General features: G+C 42.5%; 2 protein-coding genes across 5 annotated transcripts in view; one reads left to right on the top strand and one right to left on the bottom strand.

The window, feature by feature from the left end:
- The first annotated feature begins 1,434 nt into the window (after positions 1-1,434).
- On the top strand, positions 1,435-16,360 carry LOC109888712 (BTB/POZ domain-containing protein kctd15). Its single transcript, XM_020479886.2, has 5 exons — positions 1,435-2,251; positions 5,638-5,813; positions 6,510-6,654; positions 11,630-11,932; positions 14,149-16,360. The coding sequence occupies exons 1-5, from the start codon at positions 2,225-2,227 to the stop codon at positions 14,305-14,307; spliced, it is 810 nt and encodes a 269-aa protein (XP_020335475.1). The 5' UTR covers positions 1,435-2,224; the 3' UTR covers positions 14,308-16,360.
- A 134-nt stretch (positions 16,361-16,494) lies between these two features.
- LOC109889614 (transcription initiation factor TFIID subunit 4) overlaps positions 16,495-25,583 on the bottom strand; it is a 34,297-nt gene continuing 25,208 nt past the window's right edge. For 3 of the 4 annotated variants that reach the window (XM_020481180.2, XM_020481178.2, XM_020481179.2), the window contains exons 14-15: positions 25,055-25,177; positions 16,495-18,425 (exon numbers count right to left, since the gene is read on the bottom strand). In XM_020481180.2, coding sequence (XP_020336769.1) covers positions 18,264-18,425; positions 25,055-25,177 — 285 coding nt within the window. In that variant the 3' untranslated portion in view covers positions 16,495-18,263. Of the gene's footprint in view, positions 18,426-25,054; positions 25,178-25,583 lie in introns of those variants that run through there. The other variant, XR_004209748.1, reaches the window with a different exon arrangement.

Genomic DNA, 25,583 nt, shown 5'->3' with positions numbered 1-25,583 from the left:
TTGCGTTTATGACTTCAAAAATGAGACGGTTAATTTTCTTTATTTGAAGATGAGCTCTTTGGACATAAAGACAACTGAGCTGCTTCTTCTCTTTCCACATCAGACACTCAGCATAACATTCATAAATTAAGAAAATGAACTGCCATTGCCTGAGGTGACTTTGCCAGCTATTTAAATCTACAAATTCACAACATCTTCCCCATACTTAATCTAATTGAACTAACTGCAGGGTTGCTTTAATAAGAAAAAAATATAGTAATTTGTCCCAAATGGCACCCTATTCCTATAGTGCACCACTTTTGACTACGACCCTATAGGCACTGGTCAAAAGTAGTCCACTATCTAGGGAATAGGGTGCCATTTGGAACAGAGGCAGAATCAAGTCCTTGTGTTGGTTTTCACTACAGCAGAGGAAACCACATGCACAGCATCACCCTGGGGCAAAAACAAATGGAAGAGGAGGATTTAACACTGGAGTCTTAGTGTCAAACAGACATTGTGTGTATTGCTCTACAACCGATGAAAATAATGACTTTCATGTAAAAATTAACAAGGAAATGATCAAAGCAACGTCTTTTATGTCCATCCCATCCTCCTCACCCATACTGTAGCTTCATACGAGAGGGAAAGCATTGGGTAACGCTTGAAATGGTCCATAGTTAGGCTAGCCTATGTATATCTTTAAGGTACATTTTTGTAACAAACAGTATTTTGCTGTGTGTTCTCAATATAGTCTGTCTTGGATCCTTTGAGTACGACTAGTTGACAATCAATCTAAACATTGGGGCAATTGACAGAGTTGTGTAGGTAACTTTCTAAATGAAATCCATTACAGTTACTAGTTACCTGTTCAAAATTGTAATCAGTCATTTAACTTTTGGATTACCAAAACTCAGTAAAGTTATATTTTTACTATGTTACTGTTGGATTACTTTCCCCTTAAGAGGTATTAGAAGACAAAAAGGATCCATTAAAACACATCTGGTGTGTCATCATAGTGGTCTCTGACTTGTGGTCAGACTTGCTCAAGAGAAAAACTAAAACGTGCACCTTTTTTCAATTCTGAATTGAATGTCATTGAGAAAACAGAAAGGTGTCAATGTATTTTTTACCCAAAAATCTGAATTTAAAAGTAATCCAAGAAGTTATCTAGTTTTTCAAAAAGTATCTGTAATCTGATTACAACAGTGTTGCTGGTAAAGTAACAGATGACCGTTTGTAATCAGATTACATGTAACGGATGTAATCAGTTACTCCCCAACCCTGGCAATTAATGTCTAGAGCACTGGTGCAAAAATGGACATAACAGTTTTTTAAATCTTTCTGAGCAATGGAACGCAAATTGGTGACCATACGGATAGATCATGCACTGCAGTGACCAATTTTGATGGATTGCAACAGGCATATATTTTGATACCAATAGACTACCAAACTGAGCTAGTGTTTGAGGAGTAAAACGTATCTGCCTGCAAGCGCTCGGGGCAAGCATCTCCATCTACTAGAGCGCAATAACTGAAATGGCACATTTTGCCTAAGGCGGTTTTTGCAATGGCATAATGCATGACGATAGACGTAATTTGGCTTTAATGCCAGGGAGATGTTTAAATATAAAACTATTGGGGAGAAAGACGAGAACACTACAGAACTGAGAGGATCTGCGGGCGCCCTGAATATGCGACAGTTTTATTTAAGAGCCTATCATTTAATAGTTTTATGGACATTCACAGTATCCCTTTTATTAGACATTTTATCAAAACGTTTACATGTAAGTTTTTTTTTAGGACGAACGTAGCCAATTTTCACACTCCTACATCCGATGAGTGAGTTATGACAATTGGGAGCAAGATTAAACCGAACACTGCTACCCATGCAGCAGACCAGACTGCTCTCCGTTGGAATAAAACTGCGATGTTTTTTGGTCAAATCAAATTTACGTGTGAAATAAGAAACAGTGGATCTCATTTTCATCTTGAACTGAGATGTGGCGAGATAGAAAAGGCTGCTCTATTATAACATAATCCTTGCCCTGCAGGCGTTTGAATAGCCCAGAGCAAGAATTCTTCTAGCCCGCTTCTTATTTAGGGACCGACTGGCTTTCTTCTCATAAAACTCGACGGTTTCATCATATCAGAAAAGGAAAGACCCGGACAAAGACAGATATACAGCAAACGACGACCAAACTGGCATAAAACAGCGATACAATTGGAAGGGAGAAGAGATTACTATGTCTTCTCTATCCGTGTCCTCCCAGGTAAGGACGCAATTTGTTTTATTTGTAGTTTTTGGGGGGTAGGCTAGTCTGTCTGACAAATTGAATCTTAAAGACCGGGACGCTCTAAAATCCTTGCGTTGGTGTAGATTTCCAGGGACTACCCCCAAAGTTTTCAAACATTTGGACTCCAAACGCCAAGAAAAACTAGCCGCCAGTATTCGGATACTATTGGATTGTGTCAAATGTATTTGTAATATTCTAGTGGAACGGAAGCTTCAGTGACCTGATAGAATCATCACCGGAACGCATCTGATCTAAAAAAAAATGCTTGAAACGGTGGATTCAATTTATTGAGATACAGTAGTTTCTATTCGATTCTAGATGCGGTAAAGAGGTCGATGGGAACTCAAAACGTTCCATTGACCAGATTGGTGCACATTCAACAGATCGGATCTAGCAAAGTGGATAATTGTCATCCGTCATGATTTATGTATTGTAACAGACCCACAATGGGGTTACTTCAATCCAATTTGGATATATTTGGCTGTTTTCGCTGCATAACATTTAGAAGTAACTTAGTCCCTTTTCAGGTTTAGATGCTAAATGCTAACTCCCGTTCATATAATCTGGTTAGCATAGCTAGCATTCGTGGATGTAGTCTTCGTTTTTAAAGGTGCTACACATATAATTAAAATGTGCATTGTAATTTCAGAAAATGTCCATAATATATCTGCCTCTAATAGTGGAATAATACTGTTTTATAGTATTACTTACCCGCCAGTGTTGTGATTGGCTGTGATATTCGCCTATTGATTTCTCCAGCTGGAGCGGCACCTAGTTGTCAAACTGGGAAAACTGTTCTGATTTATTTCCTGGTTGCTAAAATTCTACACTGACATTTTCTGAAATTACAATGCAAAAAAAAATAAAAATTCTATAAATCCTACGTGTAGCACCTTTAACTGTAATGCAGTTGTGTTGGGGTTGACATGTGTTGGGGTTGACATCCATATTACAAACATTATATTCCGATTTTCACTTCAACATATTATGAAATACACATATGAACATTTGGCAATTTTTGCTAGGGGGCAATGAGGAGATTCACCCCCCTCATGGCAATTCCATTGTTTGGTCATTGACCTCTATACTGCATCTTGTTTGAATTAATGTCTGAAATAATATGCTGAAGAATGTTAAATTTCAAAATATGGGGGGAAAATATGCAAGTGTTAAGTAGAATCTCTGCAATATTTTATTTCTCCCACTTGGTTTTATGGCCAGAAATGTGTTTATTGGATTTAATAAAATACTGGTTTCTGACTATGCAGAGGAGACAACGCCCAGGAAATATAGTGAGAACTCTGTGTACTCTGCTCAGCAGCCCCGGGCATCTTGCCCCTGGCAAAACATTGAATGAAGTTCACCTCCTGTTCACCTTTTTATGGTTCAAAGAACCTCTTTACAATGGAGAGACTTGGTGGGGGATGGATGGTTTAATTAATCCAGAAGCTGCACTTGCCCAGTGCCCTGGGGTCATGAACACCCTCTGTTCACCCACTGTGGGCAACTTCAACAACTGTCTGCAGCTTATGAATATTGTATTCATGTTAATTGGGGAACGCTGAGGTTTATGTATCTCTCAAATAATTTGATTGGCTGCGAGCCAGAGTCTAAACCACTGTACAGTCATACACCTCATTTGCTATTGCTTCACGTCATTACACAATCAGTAGCCTAACTTGAATAAAAAGTAGACTTCTCTACTTCACTACTTTTCACTTTACTCAGCTCAGGGCAGATGCAGTACACACTTCTATAACAAATACTATCTACACTGCTCAAAAAATAAAGGGAACACTAAAATAACACATCCTAGATCTGAATGAATAAAATATTCTTATTAAATACTTTTTTCTTTACATAGTTGAATGTGCTGACAACAAAATCACACAAAAATTATCAATGGAAATCAAATGTATCAACCCATGGAGGTCTGGATTTGGAGTCACACTCAAAATTAAAGTGGAAAACCACACTACAGGCTGATCCAACTTTGATGTAATGTCCTGAAAACAAGTCAAAATGAGGCTCAGTAGTGTGTGTGGCCTCCACGTGCCTGTATGACCTCCCTACAATGCCTGGGCATGCTCCTGATGAGGTGGCGGATGGTCTCCAGAGGGATCTCCTCCCAGACCTGGACTAAAGCATCCGCCAACTCCTGGACAGTCTGTGGTGCAACGTGGCGTTGGTGGATGGAGCGAGACATGATGTCCCAGATGTGCTCAATTGGATTCAGGTCTGGGGAACGGGCGGGCCAGTCCATATCATCAATGCCTTCCTCTTGCAGGAACTGCTGACACACTCCAGCCACATGAGGTCTAGCATTGTCTTGCATTAGGAGGAACCCAGGGCCAACCGCACCAGCATATGGTCTAACAAGGGGTCTGAGGATTTCATCTCGGTACCTAATGGCAGTCAGGCTACCTCTGGCGAACACATGGAGGGCTGTGCGGCCCCCCAAAGAAATGCTACCCCACACCATGACTGACCCACTGCCAAACTGGTCATGCTGGAGGATGTTGCAGGAAGCAGAACGTTCTCCACGGCGTCTCCAGACTGTCACGTCTGTCACATGTGCTCAGTGTGAACCTGCTTTCATCTGTGAAGAGCCCAGGGCACCAGTGGCGAATTTGCCAATCTTGGTGTTCTCTGGCAAATGAAAAACGTCCTGCACGGTGTTGGGCTGTAAGCACAACCCCCACCTGTGGACGTCGGCCCTCATACCACCCTCATGGAGTCTGTTTCTGACCGTTTGACCAGACACATGCACATTTGTGGCCTGCTGGAGGTAATTTTGCAGGGCTCTGGCAGTGCTCCTCCTTGCACAAAGGTGGAGGTAGCGGTCCTGCTGCTGGGTTGTTGCCCTCCTACGGCCTCCTCCACGTATCCTGATGTACTGGCCTGTCTCCTGGTAGCGCCTCCATGCTCTGGACACTACGCTGACAGACACAGCAAACCTTCTTGCCACAGCTCGCATTGGTGTGCCATCCTGGATGAGCTGCACTACCTGAGCCACTTGTGTGGGTTGTAGACTCCGTCTCATGCTACCACTAGAGTGAAAGCACCGCCAGCATTCAAAAGTGACCAAAACATCAGCCAGGAAGCATAGGAACTGAGAAGTGGTCTGTGGGTCCCCACCTGCAGAACCACTCCTTTATTGGGGGTGTCTTGCTAATTGCCTATAATTTCCACCTGTTGTCTATTCCATTTGCACAACAGGATGTGAAATTTATTGTCAATCAGTGTTGCTTCCTAAGTGGACAGTTTGATTTCACAGAAGTGTGATTGACTTGGAGTTACATTGTGTTGTTTAAGTGTTCCCTTTATTTTTTTGAGCAGTGTATTTCCATGTGTTCCTGTAGGAGGGAAGAAGCATGTCCAGAATGTCTATGAGTCGTTCTCCAGTTTCTCCAATGAATGCCCAGGGCATCCCATCACCGGCCCAGCTGACTAAAGCCAACGCCCCGGTCCACATCGACGTGGGAGGACACATGTACACCAGCAGCCTGGGTACTCTCACCAAATACCCAGAGTCTAGGTAAGAGTATAAGGCCATGAAGCATAGCACCACCACCATGGCAATGTGAATAATTTCCTTGTGGAAAATAATGTATTATTGATTCAATACTAACTTTTTCCCCCCTATGGAATAAAATGTCAGGTTCATGAATAGGTCTATTGACTGTGCATTATGACTGATACGTTATTCAATTACTTCTAGAAATCCACATAGCATCGTGTTGAAACGCAAGCAGCTTGGTATCCATGATAATTGGTCTGAGAGTAAGCAAATACAGAGAGAGGGCAGAGAGAGAAAGGAAAAGAGTAGATTTTAATTGCTTTTTGGAAGACAAAGAGAGAGTGGAGAAGGCTGAGCTGTCTGGGGCTGTGAGGTGAGACTCCTGCTGGAAGAGGAGAGGACCACCTCAGGCATAGGGGAGAAGAAAGATGAGTACTGTGCAGTTGGCATCGATTTAGAGGGGGAGAGAGAGAAAGTGTTGTATTCAACCCAGTATGTGATTCCGAAGTCATAGTAGACCCAATTCATTTTCTGTACTAAAATAAACTTTGTAGCCCACTTCCTGCCTAAAATGTAGGCCTACATGACTTACATCACTCTCAAGGAATGATCAACTACACTAGAAACAAGTTTTACGCTTCACTAAACATACTTAAAGTACTACTTGATTCATAGTATTCATCTAGAGCTCTTAACCATTGTCTTTCTCTCCAGAATCAGTCGTCTGTTTAATGGAACAGAGCCCATTGTACTGGACAGCTTGAAGCAGCACTACTTCATCGACAGGGATGGAGATATATTCAGATACATCCTCAGCTTCCTCAGGACCTGCAAACTACTGCTCCCAGAGGACTTCAAGGTACAGTTCACAATGCAGGGGGACAACACTTGTCCAAAATAGCTCACATCTCACCAAAAGAGTAAAATGGGCCTAATACATTACTTTATTATCACCCGAGCATAGTTAAACCAAACCAACTTTGTTACTTATGCATAAACTTGCCTGAGGCGTGAATACTTGTTTTATTTCTGAGCTAATGCCTAGGCTAACACAGTCTATTAACCAGGTATTACTTAATTTCCCAACTTTTCTGTACACATACAAACACACATATAAACTTATACCAATTTCAGACCGCAAATGTGGTATGTTACCTGTAAAAATATAAGGCAATATTTATATGACCCCCCTTCAAACAGCTTGCTATTTACCACTTATTGGCAGCTATACCCCTTTTAATAATACAGTGTACATTCGGAAAGTATTCAGACCCCTTGCCTTGTTGCACAATTTGATACGTTACAGCCTTATCCTAAAATTGATTGATTTTTTTTTTTTATCTACACACAATACCCCATAATGACGAAGAAAAAAAATTTGTTGACATTTTTGCAAATGTATATTAAAAAAAAACCTGACAGTTAAATAAGTATTCAGACCCTTTACTCAGTACTTTGGTGAAGCATCTTTGGCAGCGATTAACAGCATTGAGTCTTCTTGGGTATGACGCTACAAGCTTGGCACACCTATGTATGAGGAATTTCTTCTATGCAGATCCTCTCAAGCTCTGTCAGGTTGGATGGGGAGCTTCGCTGCACAGCTATTTTCAAGTCTCTCCAGAGATGTTAGATCGACTTCAAGTCCGGGCTCTGGCTGGGCCACTGAAGGACATTCAGAGACTTGTCCCGAAGCCTCTTGTGTTGTCTTTGCTGTGTACTTAGGGTCGTTGTCCTGTTGGAGGGTGAACCTTCACCCCAGTTTGAGGTCCTGAGCGCTCTGGAGCAGGTTTTCATCAAGGATCCCTCTACTTTGCTCCATTCATCTTGCCCTAGATTCGGACTAGTCTCCCAGTACCTGCCCCTGAAAAACATTCCCACAGTTTGATGCTGTCACCATGCTTCACCGTAGGGATGGTGCCAGGTTTCCTCCAGACATGACGCTTGGCAGTTCAGTCTTAGTTTCATCAGACCAGAGAATCTTGTTTCTCATGGTCTGAGAGCCCTTTAGGTGCCTTTTGGTAAACTCCAGGTGGGATGTCATGTGCCTTTCACTGAGGAGTGGCTTCCGTCTGGCCACTCAACCATAAAGGCCTGATTGGTGGAGTGCTGCAGAGATTGTTGTGCTTCCGGAAGGTCAATTCCTTTGACCTCGTGGCTTTGGTTTTTGCTCTGACATGCACTGTCAACTGTAGGACCTTATTTATATAGGTATGTGCCTTTCCAAATGATATCCAATCAATTTAATTTACCACAGGTCGACATCTCAAGGACGATAAATGGAAACAGGATGCACCTGAACTCAATTTTGAGTCTCATAGCAAAAGTGTCTGAATACTTATGTAAATATTTTTCATAAATTAGCAAACATTTGTAGAAAAAAAATATATATTTTTTTAACTTTGATGACTTTGTCATTATCACACAGACCCAATACCTGTATTTTGGTTACAGGGTCTGGGAAAATGCAGGAATCATGACTAGGTCTTTAGGTGGCTTTTCATCCCCCCCCCCCCCCATGTTTTTTCTCTCTACCCATTCCAGATATACAAAAAAGCTGGTATGGAAAAGCAGGCTTGGTAAAAATTTGTGGGATTTTGTTCTGTGTATGAAATAGTGTCTCTCACAGTGATTTCAGGATGGTTATGCAAACATGACCGTAAAGTCATACAAATTATCCCGCAGTACCCAGAAACACATCGTTAGCTTAATTCTCAGTGTGCCACTATAGGCACTCTGTGTGTGTAAACTGCAGGTATTCGAACACTTTAATCAGTTATCCATTATGCCTTGGGCTTCTACAGGGGCCAGTTCTGCATGACTGGAAGTAGGGGCATTGTGTGTTCTGCTAAATTGATGTGTGAGGAGGGTGTGTGTGTGCATGTGACTGTGTGTGTGTGTGTGTGTGTGTGTCCTTCTCTGTAGTTAGTGTGGCTGTGTTATTCTGTCCTTTGCACAGGATGACTAAAGTGCCCTGCAGATAGAGCCCTCTTTTTTTTTATAAAACACATCTATCCCTCGCTTCAAGCCTATGAAGGGAGGGGGAGCTAAGGAGGCAGGCTTTGATACAGAGAGGAGCCTGCGGGGTTAGCAGCTCTGTGTACGCCTGTTGTCAGAAGCAGTATGGCGCAAAGGCAGATAGAGGCAGCTCCCTCTGTTTCACATGCAGTAATTCTCAGCAGAAGTTTCTGTGTTTGTGTGCATGTCCATGTGCCGCAGTGCTGTCATAATATAGGGCATGCAAGGGGACGATACAGGGGAGAGTCTTCCCTTTGTCTTCCCTTTCAAAAGGAGATTGCAGTTAGAGTGCAGTATGTTACACATACTGCTGCACCCCAAATAATATATATATAATATATATATATATATTTTTTACTGCAGTAATCTTGCAGTGTAACTGCAGTTCAACTGCTGTACACTGCGGTTATTCTGCTATCACTGAGCCCAAAATACCAGTCGGCTGCACTTTTACAGCCGTTTTAAAACCGCAATCTTTCATAAACATTTGGTATTAATAAATCCATCACATTCATTCAACAGAGGTAAATACTTACAGTTGATGTCGGAGGTTTACATACACTTAGATTGGAGTCAACCACCACAAATTTCTTGTTAACAAACTATCGTTTTGGCAAGTCGGTTAGGACATCTACGTTGTGCATGACACAAGTAATTTTTCTAACAATTGTTTACAGACAGATTATTTAATTTATAATTCACTGTATCACAATTCCAGTGGGTCAGAAGTTTACATACACTAAGTTGACTGTGCCTTTAAACAGCTTGGAAAATTCCAGAAAATTATGTCATGGCTTCAGAAGCTTTTGATAGGCTAATTGACATCATTTGTAGACCTCCACAAGTCTGGTTCATTCTTGGGAGCAATTTCCAAATGCCTGAAGGTACCACGTTCATCTGTACAAACAATAGTATGCAAGGATAAACACCATGGGACCATGCAGCCGTCATACCGCTCAGGAAGGAGATGCGTTCTATATCCTAGAGATGAACGTACTTTGGTGCGAAAAGTTCAAATCAATCCCAGAACAACTGCAAAGGACCTTGTGAAGATGCTGGAGGAAACGGGTACAAAAGGCCGCTCAGCAAGGAAGAAGCCACTGCTCCAAAACCGCCATAAAAAAGCCAGACTACGGTTTGCAACTGCACATGGGGGGGGACAAAGATCATACTTTTTGGAGAAATGTCCTCTGGTCTGATGAAACAAAAATAGAACTGTTTGGCCATAATGACCATTGTTATGTTTGGAGGAAAAAGGGGGAGGCTTGCAAGCTGAAGAATACCATCCCAACCGTGAAGCACCGCGGTGGCAGCATCATGTTGTGGGGGTTCTTTGCTGCAGGAGGGACTGGTGCACTTCACAAAATAGATGAGGGTGAAAAATGATGTGGCTATATTGAAGCAACATCTCAAGACATGGTCGCAAATGGGTTTTCCAAATGGACAATGACCCCAAGCATACTTCCAAAGTTGTGGCAAAATGGCTTAAGAACAACAAAGTCAAGGTATTGGAGTGGCCATTACAAAGCCCCGACCTCAATCAAATAGAAGATTTGTGGGCAGAACTGAAAAAGCGTGTGAGAGCAAGGAGGCCTACAAACCTGACTCAGTTGCACCAGCTCTGTCAGGAGGAAGGGGCCAAAATTCACCTAACTTATTGTGGGAAGCTTGTGGAAGGCTACCTGAGACGTTTGACCCAAGTTAAACAATTTAAAGGCAATGCTTTCAAATACTAATTGAGTGTATTCTGACCCACTGGGAATGTGATGAAAGAAATAAAAGCTAAAATAAATCACTCTACTATTATTCTGACATTTCACATTCTTAAAATAAAGTGGTGATCCTAACTGACCTAAAACGGACATTTTACTAGGATTATGTGTGTGTGTGTGTGTGTGTGTGTGTGTTCAAAGGACAATTGGGCTAGGGGGTACAATATCACATTACACAAGGACCTTAAGGGACATACACACACTTTAGAATTCTAACAGCTTTTTTTGTTGGTAGAGTATTTAATTGTATTCCCAAAAAATTGTAAGGTAAGAAAATGTCGTGTTTTGTTTGTAAATGTATTTGTTTAACTCGTAGGTAAATAATCCAAGCAGTACATCTCTCCCATAATGGTCTACAATCTGAAATGTGTTCAATTATAAGTCTGCTGATGTCTTGCCAGAGATTCCTTACATGAATACAATGCCAAAAAAAGATGCAACACCATTTCTGGGTTGTCATTACAAAATGTACAATTTGAACGCATGTTTTTTTTAAATGATTTTTTATATTTTTTATATCGTTGTTGGCAGGATAATATTTATTAATAATTTGAATAGAAACTTCCTTAATTTTGTTAAGTATGTATGTGGCAACATCCAACTTTTCCATCAACAGATAATAGATTTATTTCTAGAGCTCCAACTTCCCGATCTGAAGATCACTAATCTCATGAGTTCCCAGTTGTCTTGAAAGCAGCACAAGATGCTGTAGCAGCAATGCTTGCGCTGTCTGACAGATTTTCCGCTCACAGGCTCTGTATCTGTACACTGAACGCGTGTGATAAGATACTGTACATAACGAATATATTGTACACATGCAATTCCACTAAATGATGCTAATTAACCTATGGACCGATAAACATGACCAGTCAACTGTATTTCCATGAATAGATATTTCTTATTCTCCTGGACAATTGGTGGCACCAATTGTATTTATCAGACAAAAGCCAGCTATTACCAGCTAATGGAAACCCTGGTGTGTTCATGTGTTTTGTGTATGTTTTCTTGTGGGTGTGTATCCTTGCTTATGTGTTTCTACTATGACAGGACTTCCCCCAGCTATACGAGGAGGCTCGCTACTACCAACTGACACCCATGGTCCGCGAGCTGGAGCGCTGGCAGACGGAGCAGGAGGGCCAGAAGAGACCGCCCTGCGAGTGCCTGGTGGTCCGAGTGACCCCTGACCTGGGGGAGAGGATTGCCCTCAGCGGAGGGAAGGTGCTCATCGAAGAGATCTTCCCCGAGACTGGAGACGTCATGTGTAACTCTGTGAATGCCGGCTGGAACCACGACCCCACGCATGTAATCCGATTCCCTCTCAACGGCTACTGCAGGCTCAACTCAGTTCAGGTACGGACGGTGATCTAGTTGTAGTTCTATAGGTCAATTCTGTTCTGATGTGGATTGAGGTAAATGCCGCTGAGTGTACCAAACATTAGGATCAACTTCCTAATATTGAGTTGCACCCTCCCCTTTTGACTTAAGAACAGCCTCAATTCTCCGGGGCATGGACTCGTTCCACAGGGTCCAAGAATGGTCCACTGGCCCACGCTTCCCACAGTTGTGTCAAGTTGGCTGGATGTCCTTTGGGTGGTGGACCATTCTTGATACACACGGGAAAGTGTTGAGCGTGAAAAACCCAGCAATATTGAAGTTCTGGACACAAAACCGGTGTGTCTGGCACCTACTACAGGACCCCGTTTCACTTAGTGCCTTCGGAAAGTATTCAGCCCCCTTTGACCTTTCTCCACATCTTGTTACGTTACAGCCTTATTCTAAAATGGATTAGGTCTCCAAGAACAGTGGCCATTCATTCTTAAATGGAAGAGAAAAACAACAGCTATTTAATAGATTTTAGAATAAGGCTGTAACCATAACAATGTGGAAAAAGTCCAGTGGTTTAAATACTTCCCGAAGGCACTGTACATCTTTTTGTCTTGCCTATTCACCCTTGGAATGGCACACGTACACAATCCATGTCTCAATTGTCTCGAGGCTTACAAGTCCTTTTAACTGGTCTCCTCCAATTGGTCTACACTGATTTTTTAAGTGGATTTTACAAGGGACATCAATAAAGGATCATAGCTTTCCCCTGCATTCACCTGGTCAGTCTTAATGTTTTGTGTACACCGCGGATCGGGTCAGCAATGCCGAAGACTAAAAGTCAACTCTGTAACATGGCCGACTGACTTACTTCAGTTACTTTGCAAACCCAGTTTAAAATGTTTAAGTTCTTAATAGGCTCAACTCAGTTCGGGTGCAGTGATGTAGTTATAGGTCAACTCTGTTCTTATATGGCTCCTGGTCAACTCTATTATACATACTTTTGGTCACCTGCTCGTCGAACATCTCATTCCAAAATCATGGGAATTAATATGGACTTCGTCCCCCTTTTGCTGCTATAATAGCCTCCACTCTCCTGGGAAAGCTTTCCACTAGATGTTGGAACATTGCTGCGGGGACTTGCTTCCATTCAGCCACAAGAGCATTACTGTGGTCTGGCACGGATGTTGGGCGATAAGGCCTGGCTCGCAGTCAGCATTCCCAAAAAGTTTTCAATGGGGTTGAGGTCAGTTTTCAAAGGGGTTGAGGTCAGGTCTCTGTGCAGACCAGTCAAGTTCTTCCACACAGATCTCGACAAACCATTTCTGTATGGACCTCGCTATGTGCATGGGGGCATTGTCATTCTGAAGCAGGAAAGGGCCTTCCCCAAACTGTTGCCACGAAGTTGGAAGCACAGAGTCGTCTAGAATGTCATTGTATGCTTAATGCTGTAGCATTAAGATTTCCCTTCACTGGAACTAAGGCGCCTAACCTGACCATTATTCCTCCTCTACCACATTTTTCAGTTGGCACTATGCATTGGGTCAGGTAGCGTTCTCCTGGCATCCGCCAAACCCGGATTCGTCCGTCGGACCGCCAGATGGTGACCTGTGATTCATCACATTTCCACTGCTCCAGAGTCCAATGGTGGCTAGTTTTACACCACTCAGCCGACACTTGGCATTGCGCATGGTGATCTTAGGCTTGTGTGTGGCTGCTCGACCATAGAAACACATTTCATGAAGCTCCCGACGAACATTTCTTGGGCTGACGTTGCTTCCAGAGGCAGTTTGGAACTCGTAGTGAGTGTTGCGACCGAGGACAATCCGCACTCGGCGGTCCCGTTCTGAGCTTGTGTGACCTACCACTTCGCGTGTGAGCCGTTCCTAGACGTTTCCACTTCACAATTACAGCACTTACAGTTGATGGGGGCAGCTGTAGCAGGGCAGAAATTTGACAATTACTTGTTGGAACGGTGGAATCCTATGACGGTGCCATGTTGAAAGTCACTGAACTCTTCAGTAAGGCCGTTCTACTGCCAACGTTTGTCTATGGAGATTGCAGGGCTGTGTGCTCGATTTTTATCCGTCAGCAATGGGTGTGGCTGAAATAGCAGCATCCACTCATTTGAAGGGGTGTCCACATACTTTTGTGTATATACTGTATAGCGTACAAGGAAGAGGGTACTCGGCATTATAACTTATGTCTAAAAACCCTGTCGGACTCTCCTGTGCTCCCTGCAGGTTCTAGAGAGGTTGTTCCAGAAGGGCTTCAGCGTGACGGCGTCATGTGGCGGCGGAGTTGACTCCTCCCAGTTCAGCGAGTACGTCCTGTGTCGCGAGCTCCGCAGGGGTCAGCCCACCGACACCACCATCCACATCAAACAAGAGCCTCTGGACTAGGTTGGGAGGAACAGAGGGACCCGTGAGAGATCAACACGTCCGGTGCTGATTTTCGAGTCCTATTTACACAACTTTAAGTGGAAAAACACACAAGGACTCTTCATGCTTGGGAATATAATTTGCCAGTGGCAATGTAGACTGGACTAGCAAGATGTGAGAGGGTTGTGATTCTATGGAGACTCAAAGACACTAAAGGGATCCTCTGAGATGAGTCTGTCTGAGGTGAGCTCATTAGCTGTTTGTATAGAACTCTTACTGCTGCCATTTCCAACAGAGATACAGTATCTATCAGGATCCAAGTGAAACAGTCCGTGACTTCTGGGCTGTTGACAACTAGGAGGAAATAGCTCTAGTAATATGGTGCTCAATTCCAGCTTAGGTTTAACTGGGGACTCCTGTTCAAGCCTCAGGATGGGTCTACTGGTATGACCGATGACCTCCGCTTGAGAGCCATTATGGCTGCGTTTACACAGGCAGCCCAATTCTGATCTTTTGTCCAATGATTGGTAAACTGTATAAATGCAACCAAAAATGGCCATGCCCTACCGCAGGAAGAACAGAACATGTCTGTGTTTGCCTCATTTCTTGACGACTTCCTACCCAAGATCTGACTGTAACGTGTAGGTATTTGTTCAATTAAATGTCAAATGGACAATATGGGGTTTCCAATTTGTATATATAGTACCAATCAAAAGTTTGGACACCTACTCATTCAAGGGTTTTTCTTTTTTGTACTTTTTTTTGTTGCATTGTATAATAAGAGTGAAGACATCAACATTCTGAAATAACAAGTATGGAATCATGTAGTAACCAAAAAAATAAAGTGTGTGGGGTGTATATAGATAAAGGCCCTATTTGGTAAAAGACCAAGTCCATATTATGGCAAGAACAGCTCAAATAAGCAAAGAGAAACTACAATCCTTCATTAGAAACACGCGCAGTGGACATTAGACTGGTAGAAATCTGTATTTTGGTCAGATGGGTGCAAATGTGAGATTTTTGGTTCCAACCGTAGGTGAACGGATTATCTCTGCATGTGTAGTTCCCAAGTGAAGCATTGAGGTGGTGGTGCAGGGGTGCTTTGCTAGTGACACGGTCTGTGATTTATTTATAATTCAAGGCACACTTAACCAGCATGGTTACCACAGCATTCTGCAGCTATATGCCCACCCATCTGGTTTGCACTTAGTCCCACTATCATTTGTTTTTCAACAGGACAATGACCCAACACACCTTCAGGCTGTGTAAGGGCTATTTGACCAAGGAAAGTGATGGAGTACTGCATCAGATGACCTGGCCTCCAATCACCCGACCTCAACCCAATTGCTTGGGATGATTTAGAGCGCAGAGTTAAGGAAAAGCAGCCAACAAGTGGTCAGCATATGTGGGAACTCCTTGAAGCTGGTTGAGAGAATGCCAAGAGTGTGCAAAACTGTCAAAGGGTGACTACTTTTGAAGAATCTCAAATATTTGTGTAACACTTTTTTGGTTACTACATGATTCCATTGTTTTCACTATTCTACAAGTCCAAATAAAAACCTTTTGAATGAGTAGGTGTCAACTTTTGACTGGTACTAATGTAAAACTTTCCTGACAAATGTTCATGATGTGAAAACTGTATGTGTTAATATGGTGCACATTTCACAGATTTAACTGCAATTTCAGTTAATATTTAAGGTATGTTTGCTTAGTCATTTTAGTTTGTGCAGCTGTATTGATAACTGTTTTTGGCAGTTTTTTTAAAATTACTAATCTCTCGTGGACAGCCAAGTAGCTGGGAGATTTTGGTTCTGGGTTGCAGAGATTTGTAAGACTCCAGTAAGCCAAACTCAACCTGGCACAAAGTGCCTTCAGAAAGTATTCAGACCCCTGGACTTTTCCCAAATTTTGTTACGTTACAGCCTTATTCTAATATGGATAAACCCCCCCCCCCCCCCCCCTCAACACACAATACCCCACAATGAAATAACAAAAACAGGTTGTCTCATAGGAAAGGGGCTGAATACTAATGTAAATAAGGTATGCTTTTATTTTATACATTTGCATTTTTTTTTAACCTGTTTTCCCTTTGTCATTATGGTGTATTTTGTTAAGATTGAAGAAAAAATATTGTAACAATGTGGAAAAAGTCATGGGGTCTGAATACTTTCCGAATGTACTGTACCATCAAAGAAATCCGGCTATTTGTACTTTGTCACTTTCTTTATTCATTTTTTTTTTGCAAAGGTACAAACAATAGTAAAATTGCATCGCCTGAAATGCGTCAGGTTTGAATACACAGATAGTAGGAAATATAAATAGTCACAAAAATGTGTCCTTCAACAGATGGTACTGTAGCTAGGTGCTAAGACCCAGACTCTTAACACCACAGCTGTATCTCATTGATCAATTAGAACTATATAAACAAATGCCTGTTACAGTAAAAAAATACATTTAAAGCATTAAAAACCTTCAGTCATTCCAAAGTCAAACTGGGGGAAAAAAAGCACTTTCGTCCCCCCCCCCAAAAAATGAGCAGTTGTATACAATTAGCATTAGAAAAATACTTGCTCGATCGCTACGACAGATAATTTTGATGTTGATCAGCATTAACATAGCAAAGCACACTATAGATCTTGTTTGCGCGGTGCTGCAAGAGACTGACTTTCCAGGTGAAAAAAATTAAAATCCTGGATGGAGTTTTAAGGTCTTGAGAAGAAAATGATAGGAATGGTGCTCAATATGACAACAATGTTTGTTGACATCTTTATTTCATTAGCCTGAGTGAGTGTATAAGAGAGCCAGCTCCCTGTTCTGTGCTGAGCCTGAGTCTGAATAATAATATCTTAAAATGGCTACTGGTAATTTATCTAGATTCACGGTCTACAATAGGAGAGACGGGTCTTTTGTATGAACCATATATAAACCGAGTTGGCTCTTTACACACACACACACAAAAAAAATATATAATAATCTTATGTTTCACTATTCTGCCATATTACCTATCAGACATGCTGCGCAGTAATACCGTAATATGAACCCTAAACCACCATGTATACCAGCCAAACCTGGGTCAAATTAAGGTGCGCTTGATTTAGCTTGGCGTTTGCATTTAATGGGACTATTCCATTGGTTCTACTGTACCAGGCAAACTAAATCGAGCACAGCTCAATCATTTGAAAGTATTTGACCCAGGTCTAGAACTAGTAAGTACTGTATGTATTTGTTGTTTTAAAATGAGGCATCACAGTACTCTGTACATTTATCTGACAATAGATTTCTCTAACATTCACTATATGGTGTGATGAATTAAAACCTGTAGTTTCTAACGCCGTACTTACTTGTATGGTACATAAAATGCAAACATTATCTTTCAATTTGAAATGGTTCCTTTTCAATGTTTGGAAAAACGTAGATAACACAAGTGTTTGTAGGTTTTGATCTGGAGAGCACAGATCCTACCCAGGGTGACCAAACAATCCTCTTGAAAATCCAGTCAAAACTATCTGTGGTGTGATGTAACATCCTTAGTGAGTAGCCATTGGGCTAAAATAGCAAGGATCCTGACACAAATCTTACAACTGTAGGTTTTGTTTGAGAATTACGCAATGGATTGGGACAGACTCAAAAGGCACCTCGTCAGGTACATAGCAGGAGTCATTGTAAAAAATGTGTGTGCCCGCCTGCCAGCTTCGAGGCTCTCAGCATTGTAAAGCACACAGCTAGTGAATGAGACTAGACTTGATGTGAGAACAATGATGTGGCCAAGTGAAAGAGTAGAGCCAGCAGTGTACCTGTCCAAAGGGGCTGTATGATCAGGGGGCAACGTTGGGGTGGCGTGGGGTTGCTTAGTATCAGATTAGGGGGATAAAGGATAGTGTGGTACGGGAACGTGTGTATGTATATATGAGTTGGGGTAAAGGGGAAACTTGTCACAAATGTGTATTGGGTCAAGTCCAGAACCCTGGGGGACTCCACTACTTCAGGAGAGCCTTATAGAGCAGTAAGGACCGGGATGTGACCCTCTCCTGCTCCAGGCAGAAGATAAAGTCCCTGAGATTGACTCGCGTGATCCGCTGACGGAGCTGTTGGCGGGAGGAGGCGGCTGTGGAAGAGCCAGCCCCTGAACCCAAAGCAACCTGAGGAGAAAAAGGGACGGCATTACAAAAGTTAGATCTGCTAGTAAGTGATTTAGGGTCATTTCGATTGACTTAAAATATGTGTTGGCGATATTCAGCCTGTGTGCCAACATCAAGGCTCAAGCAATAGTAATGCAGACAGGGGGAACAAGCGATGTGGTCTAACCAGAGAAATGTCAATTCACTGTCACCTACAGTGCCTTGCGAAAGTATTCGGCCCCCTTGAACTTTGCGACCTTTTGCCACATTTCAGGCTTCAAACATAAAGATATAAAACTATTTTTTTGTGAAGAATCAACAACAAGTGGGACACAATCATAAAGTGGAACGACATTTATTGGATATTTCAAACTTTTTTAACAAATCAAAAACTGAAAAATTGGGCGTGCAAAATTATTCAGCCCCCTTAAGTTAATACTTTGTAGCGCCACCTTTTCCTGCGATTACAGCTGTAAGTCGCTTGGGGTATGTCTCTATCAGTTTTGCACATCGAGAGACTGACATTTTTTCCCATTCCTCCTTGCAAAACAGCTCGAGCTCAGTGAGGTTGGATGGAGAGCATTTGTGAACAGCAGTTTTCAGTTCTTTCCACAGATTCTCGATTGGATTCAGGTCTGGACTTTGACTTGGCCATTCTAACACCTGGATATGTTTATTTTTGAACCATTCCATTGTAGATTTTGCTTTATGTTTTGGATCATTGTCTTGTTGGAAGACAAATCTCCGTCCCAGTCTCAGGTCTTTTGCAGACTCCACCAGGTTTTCTTCCAGAATGGTCCTGTATTTGGCTCCATCCATCTTCCCATCAATTTTAACCATCTTCCCTGTCCCTGTTGAAGAAAAGCAGGCCCAAACCATGATGCTGCCACCACCATGTTTGACAGTGGGGATGGTGTGTTCAGGGTGATGAGCTGTGTTGCTTTTACGCCAAACATAACGTTTTGAATTGTTGCCAAAAAGTTCCATTTTGGTTTCATCTGACCAGAGCACCTTCTTCCACATGTTTGGTGTGTCTCCCAGGTGGCTTGTGGCAAACAACACTTTTTCTGGATATCTTTAAGAAATGGCTTTCTTCTTGCCACTCTTCCATAAAGGCCAGATTTGTGCAATATACGACTGATTGTTGTCCTATGGACAGAGTCTCCCACCTCAGCTGTAGATCTCTGCAGTTCATCCAGAGTGATCATGGGCCTCTTGGCTGCATCTCTGATCAGTCTTCTCCTTGTATGAGCTGAAAGTTTAGAGGGACGGCCAGGTCTTGGTAGATTTGCAGTGGTCTGATACTCCTTCCATTTCAATATTATCGCTTGCACAGTGCTCCTTGGGATGTTTAAAGCTTGGGAAATCTTTTTGTATCCAAATCCGGCTTTAAACTTCTTCACAACAGTATCTCGGACCTGCCTGGTGTGTTCCTTGTTCTTCATGATGCTCTCTGCACTTTTAACGGACCTCTGAGACTATCACAGTGCAGGTGCATTTATACGGAGACTTGATTACACACAGGTGGATTGTATTTATCATCATTAGTCATTTAGGTCAACATTGGATCATTCAGAGATCCTCACTGAACTTCTGGAGAGAGTTTGCTGCACTGAAAGTAAAGGGGCTGAATAATTTTGCACGCCCAATTTTATTTTTATTTGTTAAAAAGGTTTGAAATATCCAATAAATGTCGTTCCACTTAATGATTGTGTCCCACTTGTTGTTGATTCTTCACAAAAAAATACAGTTTTATATCTTTATGTTTGAAGCCTGAAATGTGGCAAAAGGTCGCAAAGTTCAAGGGGGCCGAATACTTTCGCAAGGCACTGTATCCTGTCACACTCACTAAGCTTTGACAGCCCAGGCTTGTGCGTACGTCACCACAGTTTCATACAAGGTGTGTGTACAGCTGGAGGGAAGCGGTCCCACCCTTACCGTGCACACTAAATGCCATGCTCTCTCCATTTTGGGACAACTCCAACAAACTCAAAAGAGCAGCAATTACCAATGTGATATCACACAGTGTGGGTTGAGTTGATGCTGCGTGGTGCACACTACTGAAATAACCTGAGGCTTGTTTGATGGGGTGACAAAATTGTACATGTCTTAGTGAACTCCGTGACATTGTGCCCAACTGAATAGCCCTGTAATGTATCCTGGAACGGATAGGCTACAAGCCAGTCAGCGGTTCCTTAACTGGGGCCTGGTGTTGACAATGGGTACATTTCATTATCGGGGCTCAAGGGGAAAAACATTTGGGAACTAGAAAATGTCTTTCATGAAATGGCCATTTTGTGAAACAATGGTGGTTCCTATTATGTAAAATGAGTTTAGTACCATATTCTACTTCTATGTGCAGAGAGCCTGAGGGGGGAGCTGACACTGGAGGATTGGAATAAGGCTCCAGGTTCATACAGGAACACAATCAGTGCATTATACAGCTTAACAGCCTGCAGGTGTGGTAACCTCCTGCACACACGCGCCACACACACACACACATGGGTGTGTACTCCATACTGGCACAATGAATGCCCAACATCACACACCCAGTGGAGACACTCCAATCAAGAGTGATGGGTTGCACGAGATCACCGTTCTGACTCAAATCAGTCAAAGATCCTCTTTTGATATAACTGACCGGTCTGATCACTCAGGAAACTTGTTCACATTAGGTATGATGGAAGTTGGCCGTGGATAAATAACTTCTCTCTATTGAGAAGAACGCATTACAAATGTTATTTAGTTCTCTGACTTAAAGGCCAAATTCATTCCGATCAGATCCGTCTTATAGCAGGATAACAAATATTTCTGATTTGAGCTCCTGAAAATCTCAATTAAAAAAATCTGACAGCTGACAAATGCAAACCTTTGTGAATACAGGAATTGCCTTCAAGGTGCATAGTTGAAAAGGGGCGATCGGATTGAATCCCGGCGTGAAATCTCGTCTCCAAGCTGCCTGCTTTGTTACTAATCTGTGCTGAGGTTGAAGCCCCAACAGGCCCCTTAGCACCCATCTGCAGGAGTGGTCAGGGTGAGACAGACACATCCGCCTGCCACGAACACCTCAGAACGTTTGGGTATGTACCGTGCGTTCGGAAAGTATTCAGACCCCTTGACCACAATTTGTTACGTTACAGCCTTATTCTAAAATGGATTAAATCGTTTTTCCCCTGAATCAATCTACACACAATGACAAAGCAAAAACATATTTTTTTGCACATTTATTAAAAATTTAAAACAAATCACATTTACAAGTATTTAGACCCTTTACTCAGTACTTTGTTGAAGCACTTGGCAGCGATTACAGCCTCGAGTCTTCTTGGGTATGACACTACAAGCTTGGCACACCTGTATTTAGGGAGTTTCTACCATTCATCTCTGCTAACCCTCTCAAGCTCTGTCAGGCTGGATGGGGAGAGTCCCTGCACAGGTATTTTCAGGTCTCTCCAGAGATGTTAGATCAGCTTCAAGTCCAGGCTCTGGCTGGGCTACTCAAGGACATTCAGAGACTTGTCCCGAAGTGACTCCAGCGTTGTTTTGGCTGTGTGCTTTAGGTCGTTGTCCTTCTGGAAGGTTATCTTATCTGCACAGAGGAACTCTGTCAGAGTGACCCTCGGGTTCTTGGTCACCTCCCTGACAAAAGTCCCCCCCCCTGAATGCTCAGTTTGGCCGGACGGCCAGCCCTAGGAAGAGTCTTGGTGGTTCCAAACGTCTTCCATTTAAGAATGATGGAGGCCACGGTGTTATTGGGGAACTTCAATGCTGCAGACATTTTTCGGTATTCCCCAGATCTGTGCCTCAACACAATCCTCTCGGAGCACTATGGACTAATTCCTAATTAGTCCATAGCGCTAATTCCTTCGACCTCATGGCTTGGTTTTTGCTCTGACATGCACTGTCAACTGTGGGACCTTATATAGACAGGTGTGTGCCTTTCCAAATCATGTCCAATCAATTGAATTTACCACAGGTGGACTCCAATCCAGTTGTAGAAACATCTCAAGTATGATCAATGGAAACAGGGTGCACCTCAATTGAGTCTCATAGCAAAGGGTCTGAATACTTATGTATAAAGTGTATAAATCAGTTTATTTTAAATTTTTTATAAATTTGTTTTCACTTTTTTTTTTAAATGTGGGAAAAGTCAAGGGGTCTGAATTACACTGTATGAGGAAATGCTAACAGAGGAGCCAGGAAACCTTTGTGCATTACTACTCATTACCTACGGTAGAAAATAAACATCCCATAGGGGACTACCTTGTTTACTTGCTAATTACCCAACTATCTAACTAACATACAGGTGACTTTCAAAATAAAGTAAACACTTGTGTAAATGAGAGACAAAGTATATTGAAAGCAGGTGCTTCCACACCGGCGTGGTTCCTTTAGTTAATTAAGCAATTAACATCCCATCATACTTAGGGCCATGTATAGAAATCCCCAGTTGCCCCTTATTTTGGCTACCTTGGCTAAAAGAAATCTCAGGGACTTTGAAGGAGAGGTCTTAAAAGGAGCATGGGATGTTTAAAAGGGTTTGTGTGTGTGTGTGTGTGTCAGTCACCAGATCTCAACCTAATTAAAACACTTATGGGAGATTCTAGAGCGGTGCCTGAAACAGCGTTTTCCATCACCATCAACAAAACACCAAATTATGGGAATGTCTTGTGGATGAATGGTGTTGCATCCCTCCAATAGAGTTCCAGACACTTATAAATCTGTGCCAAGGCACATTGAAGCTGTTCTGGCAGCTCGTGGTGGCCCAACGCCCTATTAAGACACTTTGTGTTGGCGTTTCCTTTATTTTTGGCAGTTACCTGTATATCTAACTGCCTGAAGTCCTATACAGTGGCTAGTGAGTTTACACACCCCTTGCACATGTTGCGGCCTTAAAATTTAATCAAACATTAGTATTTTTTTCCTACTCCACATTTTAAAATCAGGAATATTTTCTATAATTTCTTTACTACATTTTAATGCAGCCACTAGCAACTTTATATCCATTTTGCATAGTAGCTGATGAGGGACTAGCTGGGTAGTTCCACAAAATGAGTGCCTTTTGCGTCCCTTTGATATTTTAAGTAGAAATTGTGCACCAATATTGAATTTTAAAAACCTGTTATATTAAGAGAAGTGTCCTTTAATATAGACCACATGGAGAATTCAATTTTTAAAAATGTAACATGAATAATTAACTGCTAAAGTGCCATTTTGACATGTCCCTCTGTGTTTTCGCCATCATTGTAAAGCCCTAGTTATTGTGTTGCTTTGACAGTCATTTATGAAGATGATTATTTATTTACATCTGTCCCTCATTTTAAGGTCAACCCTGTTATGTGAACTGAACTTTCATTTTAATATGGTGAAACTTGCTAATTTAAATATTTTGTTTTCCCAAAAGAAGAAATTGGACATGTAATAGTCAAATCATAGTGTAACAGCAGGTGAACTGGTTCTTTTTGGCCATTAGTGTTTTGTGGTTGAAAACTGAGCGGGTTGAGCATTACAATTCAACCTTGATACGCATAGACAGGCTAGACACTTGAACAATTTCATTTTTTGGGAAGCTTGCATTCAATTGCCACTCCCTGTTGCACACAACAAGCTTCCACTCACCCTGTCACAAGGGGATTTATGTCTGAATAAAATGAGTCAACCCTGTTATAGTCAACCCTGTTATAGTCAACCCTGTTATAGTCAACCCTGTTATAGTCAACCCTGTTATAGTCAACCCTGTTACAGTCAACCCTGTTACAGTCAACCCTGTTACAGTCAACCCTGTTACAGTCAACCCTGTTACAGTCAACCCTGTTACTTTATTTGCCACTTAATAGGCACTTACTATAGTATTATTTATTTTTTAATCTCTTGAGATGGGAAAATATGTTTTTTATAAAGTTGAATGTGTGCTCTTTAGGACATTTGTTTTTACAGAGTTACACTTCTCAAAAGGCACCCAGTATTGTTGGAACGACCCAGCTAACTACCTGGCTAGCTCACCAACTGGCTAACCTACCAACTGACCAACAAGCTTGCTAGCCGTTCAGATGACCTCACCATGGCAACGTTCATTATTACACCTTCCCCTCCCTAAAATGTTCACTCTAAAGCTTGCATTCCCTCCCTCTCCTAATCCCGGGCTCTCACCCCGCACAGAGCCCTTTGTCTGGGAACGCTTTGGGGAGAACTCAGGGCTGGATGTGGGAGGGGGTGATGGGTGTGACCGAGGCATCCATACTGCAGCCGCCCCAGGCTGTCCCCCCCCCCGCCCCAGGCTCATTTCTGCAGGGCTGAAATCTATGGCTCCTCTCAGGGGGTGAGAGGAGGGGGTAGAGCGGTGCAGACACCCACAACAAGCCTAGAGGCCCATGCTGACCCCCTTCACTCAACTCTGGTCACATTTACTCTGCTCTCTGCTGGATAGGGAGAGTGCTGGGGGATGTGCATTGATGACACAGGTGTATGACTGTGAGCAAATTAATCCACACTTTCTTTTTTTGGCATTACTTAAAAAGCGAGTTCACATATCCCCCCCCCCCCCCCCCCCCCATAATGTGATGAAGAGTCAGAGGGTGAGAGTCATTGGAAAATTAGGATATCAAACTTAGGATATAAGCACCTTCATACTGCCACATTTTAGGGACCCTTACCTCTGTGCCCGATGTGGAGCTCCCTGGCGAGTCCATCTTGCGTTTCTTGCGGGGACCGATGGCAGCCAGGGCAGTGAGGTTGGCTTCGCGCTGCCGGATCTGGGCCTGCTCCGCCTGCTGCATCTAAGAGGGGAAAAGAGAGAGCCAATGACATTTACACCTCTCCTGTCTGATTTACATTCTGAAAAGGATCTATCAGTGGTGGCATAATAGCTGGAATGGAGACAGTTGTCATCTACAACAGAAAGATGTGATACAGAGCGAAGAAATACAGTAGCTTTATGAAACGGCATCTAGAAATTCATACGGGACAAACGCCTCCAATTCAATGACTACAACCATTTCATATTATTGAGCTATTATCATCTGCCATGAAAACAAATCCTTCTGCAGCAGGCTAGTGCTACAAACTAAAACAGCCGCCTGCTCCAATCCGCCTGGAATCGACAGAAGATATAATTCAAGGCAACGTTGACGTCCTCATTAATGTCAACGTTACTAATGCTAATTGAAAGGGAAGTGCTGCACA

The sequence above is a fragment of the Oncorhynchus kisutch genome, linkage group LG4 (genome assembly GCF_002021735.2).
Source record: "Oncorhynchus kisutch isolate 150728-3 linkage group LG4, Okis_V2, whole genome shotgun sequence".
Taxonomy (NCBI): domain Eukaryota; kingdom Metazoa; phylum Chordata; class Actinopteri; order Salmoniformes; family Salmonidae; genus Oncorhynchus; species Oncorhynchus kisutch.
The sequence above is the reverse complement of the archived record's forward strand: the minus strand, read 5'-3'. Positions and strand labels throughout refer to the sequence as shown.

Excerpts from the sequence above, each read along its gene's own strand:
- LOC109888712 (XM_020479886.2), top strand. The coding sequence starts at position 2,225 with ATGTCTTCTCTATCCGTGTCCTCCCAG. Across the intron at positions 5,814-6,509 it reads ACCAAATACCCAGAGTCTAG|AATCAGTCGTCTGTTTAATG; the intron begins GTAAGAGTATAA and ends CTTTCTCTCCAG. Across the intron at positions 6,655-11,629 it reads TGCTCCCAGAGGACTTCAAG|GACTTCCCCCAGCTATACGA; the intron begins GTACAGTTCACA and ends CTACTATGACAG.